Source organism: Nicotiana tabacum, chromosome 22, assembly GCF_000715075.1.
Source record: "Nicotiana tabacum cultivar K326 chromosome 22, ASM71507v2, whole genome shotgun sequence".
NCBI classification, from domain to species: Eukaryota; Viridiplantae; Streptophyta; class Magnoliopsida; order Solanales; family Solanaceae; genus Nicotiana; species Nicotiana tabacum.
This window is the reverse complement of record NC_134101.1, coordinates 77,662,346-77,671,322: the sequence shown is the minus strand read 5'-3', so window position 1 is coordinate 77,671,322 and position 8,977 is coordinate 77,662,346. Positions and strand designations below refer to the sequence as shown.

Here is an 8,977-nt window from a genome sequence, read left to right as displayed (position 1 = left end):
CTCATAGTTAATTTATCCTTAATTGTGTTAGACTATCCTTACATTCCTTAAATGATTTGTTTAGTACTTGTTCTACATCTTACTTGCTAAATTGCTCCCGTGATTTAGTTAAACTTGTTGCCTCTTTTATTATTACATGCTATCTCTTCATAGTTAATTTTTGTTACTTGGAATAATTGTTCATGTTATCCCTTTCCTTGTTGATTTCCATTATTTGAGACTCATTGTTAAATGTGATCCCTTTTATTGTGAGTTAGTCTTGCCTAATATCGTGGTTATACATTATTTCTCTCATTTGTGAGTTATTTGGTATTGAAGTTGTGAGAGTCGTTAATACATTGAGGCGATGTTGGTTATTGTTGAAACATCTATCTTATTGAGCATTTTTCATTCATTGTTGCTGTTGATATTCTTGTATACATTATGGTGGAGCCATGGGCTATAATTGTGGAAATATTGGTATTGTTGTTGTTGTTGGCAAGTTGTGATATATGGGCACTTGTGGTGCGAATTGTTATTGTGATATGATATTGACGTGCATGCGGCAGTATAAGGCATGTAGAAAACTTAGGGATGGACCTCAGTTGATATTATTAAACACAGAACCCGACAAGATGGATGAGCTTAGACTGGATCCTTGCACGTCACCTCGGACGGACCTCGACTCTCTACCGATGACTGCTGCCATCGAAATTTCTGCCGGGAAAATTGGGTTCATCGGCAAGATGGAGTTGACAGTAGACACTCGATTTTATGTGGTTTTCATGGTGTTTGAAGGTAGTTTCGATGAAGGTAGTGACTGATTTTAGAACTTGTTTAATATAGTAAATTTATATGGCATGTTAAGAGTGGTATTGTCTGGTTTTTTGATTAATAGGCAGGATATAGGTGTTGTTAATTCATGAAAAATGAAAGATCCCCAGACTCAAACGTTTGGTAAAAGGTTATATGGTGCAGGAATTAATTACTTCTCCTGATCTCTCCTTTTTTTTTTTCTGTCCGTTCCCCTAACTCTTACTCCTTAAAATCCTCTCTCCTCGTCAAAAGTTTTGCCCCCACTCAAAGTCTCTCTCCCGAAAATCCTCTCTTCCCCTCAAAGTCTTGTACCCACTCCCTCTCTCTCTCCTTTCCATTCCCTCTCTGTGTGTGAATATGTCCTTGTTTCTTTTTGAAATTCTTGGGCAAGAAGAAACAAAAATGGATAAAAATGTGTGGACCCCTCTGCCATGTGATTGTGTGTGCTTTTGTGCGTATGAGTGAATTGTGAGATTGTGCAAACGAGTTTGTTATCCCATTTTGTCTTTTTGTGAGGGGTCCACATATAAAGAGTAGAAATAATTTTTCTTTCATTAATTAATTCTCCTACTTTCCCTTTTGATATAGGAAAGAAACACGAGTGTGATTCCAAAACAATTTCCTTCCTCTTTCTCTTTTGAAAACCAAAAATAGGAAGATTTAGACTAAACTATTGAATCATAATGCCATAAAATCCTAAAGAAAATGTGACTTTATTTGGGATTTTCATTTTTATGAGAAGTAACATGAACTAAATTAACTAAAACAAAGAAAGATATTTTTGTAGTTTTCATTTTTAGGGAAAATGAAGGAAAAGGTTCAAAAATAGGCAACGTACCAATTTTAGAACTAAAAGAAACATCTATGTGCTAAAAATGTGTAATCTTTCGGGGACGGTCAGAAATTACATGTCTACAATCACCATATACTTAGGCCAGGCTCTCAAAATGTAGATGGGAAGGATCCAACAATTGTGTATAAGCAAGTAGGGTCAGCCATAATTCCTAGGGAGTCAGCCGCAATTGATACACTGCCTATAGCAATTGCATCAGCCATTGGATCTCTAATGCAGATTCAAATCAATATACCACTGCAATCTCCTACTCAGATTATGCATGACATTATTGCACACAAGGATTTGCCTTTGGAAATTTATAAACCCTTGGGCACTAATGAACTACTAGAAGATGAAGGTGATGATGAATCTACAACTGTGAATTTCAAGTCTGTGGAAAGGGAAGGAGATTTGTCACCTAGGACTGCAGCTAAACATGGTATGAAAGGAAGGAAGCAAACTCATCACAAGGAACAACAACCTTCTACAAGAATACTGCCCAAGAGGGAAGCCTCTACCACTAGATGATAATTAAGACACTCATATGGAACATAAGGTCTGTTAAGACTCGGCAGGCCTTTCAGAGAGTTATTAACATGCAAAGGGAATATGGTTTTTTCGTTATAACACTCATGGATCCTTTCCAAAATCAGAGGCTTATTCAGAACTATAGGAGGAGACTAGGCATGGAAGTAGCAATATCTAATATCAATGGCAAGATATGGCTATTTCTTGATGTTGTGGTCCAGTGGGATGTGGTGATTGACACTGACTAATAACTTACTATCATGGTTTATCATCAAGATACTGATAAGCACATCATGATGACCTTTGTATATGCAAAGTGTTCATCCCTGGATAGATTAGAATTGTGGGATAATCTATACTACCTTGCTAGAGATATGGAATTACCTTGGGTGGTTGCAGGGACTTTAATGTGATTCTTAATGAAGAAGAGAAGATTAGTGGACTGCTAGTTTATCTTCCAGAATATGAAGATTTTACCTTTTGTGTAAACTCCTGTGACATGGGGTACAAAGGAAGTCCATTCACTTGGTGGAATGGGAGACCAAACTCAGAATGCATATTCAAAAGGTTGGACAAATTTTTTGTCAATGTGCCATTCCAGACTTTATTCCCTAATACAAAAGTGGAGCACCACATCAGAACAGGTTCTGACCATGCACCACTACTGATGAGTTGTGGTAAGCAGACCACTCAAATTGCCAAACCTTTCAAATTTCTGAATAAAACATGCCTCTTTTATGGAGGTAGTTAGACAAAATTGGCTGGCTGATTTCACAGGTGACCCCTTCGTGATGTTCAAACATAAACTAAAAAGAGTTAAGATTACTCTTTCAAAATGGAGCAAGCTCACTTATGGGGATATCTTTAAACAACCGGCTTTAAGAGAAGATGTGGTCAGAGTAAAGAAAATTCTATTTGAAGAAAAACCAACAATAGATAATAGAATTGTACTTCAAAAAGCACAATCTGAGTTAAAGAGATATCTGAGCATAGAGGAGCAGTATTGGAAACAAAAAGCATGAATGTCTTAGTTTTCATAAGGAGACAGAAATACTAGATTTTTTAACAACCATGTCAATGGTAAAAGGCAGAAGCTCCAACTGAATAGAATCCAAAATCATGATGGTGCTTGGATAGAGTCACAAGATCAACTGGTTGATGCAACACTAGAATTTTTCCAGAAGCATTTTACATAAGAAGATGACCCTACAAGCTCTGAGCTCCTAAGCAATGTACCTCCAATGGTGTCTAGTGATCAAAACTTAGAGCTTTGTAGAATTCCTAAAATTAAGGAAGTAAAGAAAACAATATTTGCATTGAGTGGTGATAGTGCAGGTCGTCCATATGGTTTCACAAGAATTTTCTTTCAAGAATGTAGGGATATAATAGGGGAAGATATACATGAGATGCTGAAATTGTTTTATGGAGGAAGTCCTTTGCCTAAGTCTATAACGCACACAAACCTTGTCTTGCTACCAAAAAACCCATAGGTTCAAACATTCATTGATCTCAGACCTACAAGCTTAAGCAATTTTATAAATAAAGTGATATCTAGAGTTGTTCATGATAGGCTGAAAAAGATACTGCCTTCTTTGATCTCTTCCAACCAGTCAGGATTTGTTAAGGGAAGAAGTATATTTGAAAATATTTTATTAACTCATGAGATTGCTACTGACATAAGGTTAAGGGGAAAACCAGCCAACGTAGTTATCAAATTTGACATGGAAAAGGCATATGATAGGGTCTCTTGGAAGTATTTAATGCATGTTCTGAGGAAAATAGGATTTGCATAATGCTTCATCAACATGGTGTGGAATCTACTATCTAAAAATCGATATTCTGTTCTGATTAATGGTCAAGCTTCAGGTTTCTTTCACTCAATAAGAGGTTTCAAGTAAGGGGATCCTCTCTCCCCAACCCTGTTCATACTCTATGCAGAGGTACTGTCTAGGTCTTTAAATAAGCTATTTAAAGACCAGAGATTCAAGGGCTTTGGCATGCCTAAGTGGACTGATCCATTGAATCATTTAGCCTACGCAGACGACACTATAATATTTGCTTCAGCTGATCCATACTCTTTAGAGAAGATTATAGAAGTCTTGTACAAGTACGAGCACATTTCTGGCCAAATGATTAATAAGACAAAGAGTTCCTTTTATTTGCACTCTACTGTGTCTGCAAGATTGTTCAACTCTGTAGGTGCTATTACTGGATTCTCAAGGGGTGAGTTTCCATTCACTTATCTTGGCAGTCCAATAATCTGCACAAGAAGAAGGAAGGATTATTATAATGACTTGATTAAAAATATGAAGGCAAAGCTACACTCTTGGAAAGGGAAGTTACTGTCTTATGGGGGGAAATTACATTAATCACTAGTGTCCTACAAAGCATGCCTACACACATCCTTTCTGTCCTTGATCCACCTAACAATGTACTTGAACACCTTCATAAAACCTTTGCTAGGTTCTTCTGGAGTAACAAGGATGAAGGTAGAAGTAGACATTGGACAAAATGGCAAAATCTTTGCATACCAAAGGAAGAAGGGGGAGTAGGTTTTAGATCTCTGCATGATGTCTCTAGAGCTTTATTTGCCAAGTTGTGGGGAAAGTTTAGGACATCAAAGTCCTTATGGTCTAATTTTATGTGGAACAAATACTGTAAAAAGGAGCTACCAATAGTGGTCAAATTTAGAGGGGGGTCTCATGTACGAAGGAGAATGTTAGAGGCCAGGGAAGAGGTGGATCATGAAATATTATGGGAAATGAAAAGGGGATCAACTAACGTTTGGCATGAGAATTGGACTGGACTAAGAGCTTTGTACCATGTTGTTCTAAGAGACTACCCAATCAATGAAGATATACAAGAAGTAACTGACTTGAGAGTGGATGATGCCTGGGATGAGAAACTCCTGGATCAGTCTTTTCCTATAGATATTGCTCAACATATCAGACATGAAGTTCTATTCGACACTACTGACGATGGCTGGGATTTTCCTAGATGGATGCCTACACCTTCAGGAAATGTTTCTATTAGTAGTGCCTACAATCTCCATATTATAGTAAGATGTGGACTCAAGGTTTACCATTTAAAATCTCCTTCTTTCTACGGAGATTGTGAAAAGGGAAGATTCCCACAAATGACTTGTGGAGGAGAGGTGGGTATATGATAGTGTCCAAGTGCTGGTACTGCTCACAACCACAAGAAGACTCATTCCAGTATTTGTTCTTAACGGGTGAAACTGCAAACAAGGTATGGAAGACTTTCCTTCAAGCAGTAGGGTTGGTAGTAAATCTGATTCAGGTTCATCAAGTAATAAGAGCATGGTGAAATGCACAATGTTGTCCTAAACTAAAGCAGTTCCAGCGGTTGTCCTAAATTATTTCAAGTTATTCCAGCGGTGATCACGTGGGAACTTTGGAAGAGGAGAAATACAATGAAATATGGAGGTACAATATCGTGCAATAAGGTGCTTCATAAGGTGAACAAGACACTACATTACCTAGAAAGAGTGAGGTATCCATGGATGTCAAGCATCTCCCTTTTATGGCCAGAACTGATAAGATTCTTGGAGGGTTACATGCCATACATTGTGTCCAAGAAAGTGACATGGCATCTTTCTTATGAAAGGTGGTTCAAGTGCAACACAGATGGTGCATCAAGAGCTAACCCTAGACCAAGCTCATATGTCTTTTGTGTGCGAGATCATGTGGGTGATTTGATTATTGCTAAGGCAAGTGAAATAGGAGAGGCAACCAATATAGTGGCATAAGCAAAAAGGCTATTTGTGAGGGGTTAGAATACTGTATTGAAAGACAATTATATCCACTGATTATGGAGACTGATTCCTTAGTGATGAGGAAGATTATTGATGGGGAATGGGCAACTCCATGGTGTATAAGTGCCGAAGTGAGGAAGCTCAAGCAGATAAAGAACAACTACAATGTTCTCTTTCATCATGTACTAAGGGAAGGGAACACTGTTGCAGATTTTCTTGCTAACCTAGCTTTCTCTTTCGCAGGTACACTCATATTTCATTCATTTCATGACTTGCCAATTGCAGCAAAAAAACTGATCAACATGGACAAATCATAAATTTCTAACCTTCGGATTAGGATTGCAAAGAGAAGAGAACCTGATTAATGATCAAAACATATAATACTTTACCTCTCATTGCTTCATATTTCTGCATTCTTAACAGGCAAGACAAGCATTCTAAGCCAAGCAGGCAAGACAGCCACAACACTCCTCACTTTAGCACCACCAAATGCAACATGCGATCAACATTTCAATAACAGTCACCCACTAGTTTCTCACAACTCTAGCTTCTTCAACAATATGTCATCATAACCAGGCAGTTGCTGCAACCAATGACTAACAACTTCCTTTTACTCACATTATTATTTGCATTGTTTGGTTCCTTTGCATTTGAAATACCACATGCACTTCTTTGTAGGGTGTAGCTGATTGGTTGGTTATAGCTGCCTTTGACCAAACCCATAACAATGCTTTTCAGCTACTGCTTCTTCATTGCTACTGGGCTTACATACCCCAGGCACTTCTTTGTAGGGTGTAGCTAATTGGTTAGATATAGATGCCTTTGAACAAACGAATAACAATGTATTTGAGATACTTCTTCTTCATTGCTACTGGGCTTACATACACCTCACAACTTTCAATATAACAAGCAGGCTACACTCACATATATTTGCTTTTGCTGCTATGTTTAGGGTAGTATTGTATGGTTGTGTGCTATCTCATTACTTCCCAGTGGTATTAGCATGGCTTCATTCTCATTCTGGGGGTAGTTTGACGACAAAAAACAACAATATACCAACCTAGCAGTAGCCAAAGCCCTCTTACCTCACTTATAGATCAAGCTTCTTCAATGCTCCGAGAACACACAAGAACCTGGGAGCACAAACTCCCTTCCTAACTTGTTTGCTACATTTTGCAGGTTCCAAAGACAGGTTCAACTAACTCAGGCAATGGCATGGACTGATCTTCTACAAATACATCAACAGAGCATCAATTCACAACACACTCAATCTGTACTTTTTTTGCACACCAACTGCTGTTGCTTCCAGAGATAAGTACAGACTATTGAGGCATCTTCTATTGCAATTAGTGCAGAGAATTACAGCAACATGAACCACCAGTGATTTTAGTAACTGCAGTACCAGTGCCTGGTTCCAGTCTAGTATTGTTTAGTTTCTGCAGCAAAATATTACTTTGATTGACCTGAAATGGAAAAAGCTTCGACTGAAGAGGCTTACTATAGTGGGTTCCTTAGCACTGTATCTTTTCTGTATGGAGATGTATCAACTCTCAGTGGTATTAGTATTTCATAATGCTCAATCTGAGGTTGCTGCATCACAAAATGGGAAGATACAATTCAACTACACTCACTGTTGGTTTCTATTGTTCCAGTGCTGCCGCCACAACACACTCATCCTTGAAGCTGTGGAGTTCTGCTTCATTATCATGTTCCAAAGACAGGCTCAGCTAACTGAGCCAATGGCAAGGAGTGATCTTCTACATATAAATCAATAGAACATTTCACAACAAGCTCAAGTTATACTGTTACTGCACATCAACAATTGCTGTAAGCTTAGATTGTTGAGGCACCTACAGTTTCAATTGGTGCAGGGAATTACAACACTGGAAACCCCTAGTACTTGTTGGTTTTTGTAGCACCAAAACATAAGTTATTTGATTCAAAACATCAAGCTGAACTATTTTGTGGATATCAACTACTACTGGTGAGATTTTGATCCTTACATTTTCTAGGACTGCTTGGGTTGTCATTACATAAATTGAGCAACTTCTATTAAGGATACTGACTATACTGGAATCCTTGGACTATATCTCTTCTATATGGAGATATTTCAACACTCAACGGTATTAGCATTAGATAATGCTCAATCTGGTTGTTGCATCACCATATGGGAAGATACAATTCAAGTTCCACAGCTATCTCCAGTGCTATAGTGGTGCTGCGACGACATCAAACTCACATGTGATCTACTAACAATGGTTGCACAGGACAACTTAGTCCAGTACAACAACTGTCTGGAGCTGTGACATTTCCAGTCGTAGTCTCATCAATACTACTCATTCTGGCAAAGAAGTATCAAATGATTTTGTTCTGTATCAACACTACTACTGAAATTCTATAGACCCAAAATGAAGATGTCTGAACTGCTTTGCTGTACATCTTGTGTATTTATACATACCTACTCCTTTGGATGGCAACAAATGGCGCCTGGTAAGAGCATTGTAGGTGCTACAAGGAATTATTTACAACTGGTGTGTGAATTCATTATTGTCGGCAACAATTGGATGTTACAAATTTGTAGCTTAGTATTTTTTATTTATGTTTATGCTACTGCTACATTGTATTTGGTAGCAATAACCATTGGCTTTCTTTGTTTCATTATTTTTCTTTTACTTGAACATTGTGTAATTTTGCCCAAGTTTGGGGCTTCTTATATATTATATATATCAGCTACTAGAGGAATAACCTAGTAGTATATTTGCTTTAAAAAAACTAATTCAAAGGAGAAACCAACTCTAGAACTTCAATCAGGATCCCGGAGACATCAGTCAGTCACAGAGCGGGCCTGGTCGCGATCTCATCATGAAGGACTTCTAAATTGGCCATGACCTTGGGAGCAAAAGAAAACACCGTGGCGAAGAACATAGCCTTGGTCATATCTTCACATTCCTAGCATTTCCTGGTGGTGTAGTCAGCTATTTCCTTGATCCTAAACTGGGTAACATTTTGGTCCCGGAGCAACTGCATGATTTGCTGTTCTCGGG

At 38.1% G+C, this 8,977-nt stretch overlaps 1 protein-coding gene across 1 annotated transcript; it reads left to right on the top strand.

Moving 5' to 3' along the window:
* The first annotated feature begins 2,226 nt into the window (after positions 1-2,226).
* Positions 2,227-5,324, top strand: LOC142175943 (uncharacterized). The gene is made up of 4 exons (XM_075242953.1): positions 2,227-2,388; positions 2,529-2,835; positions 4,097-4,381; positions 4,471-5,324. Exons 1-4 carry the CDS (start codon positions 2,227-2,229, stop codon positions 5,322-5,324), a joined length of 1,608 nt encoding a protein of 535 aa, XP_075099054.1.
* Positions 5,325-8,977: the final 3,653 nt, after the last annotated feature.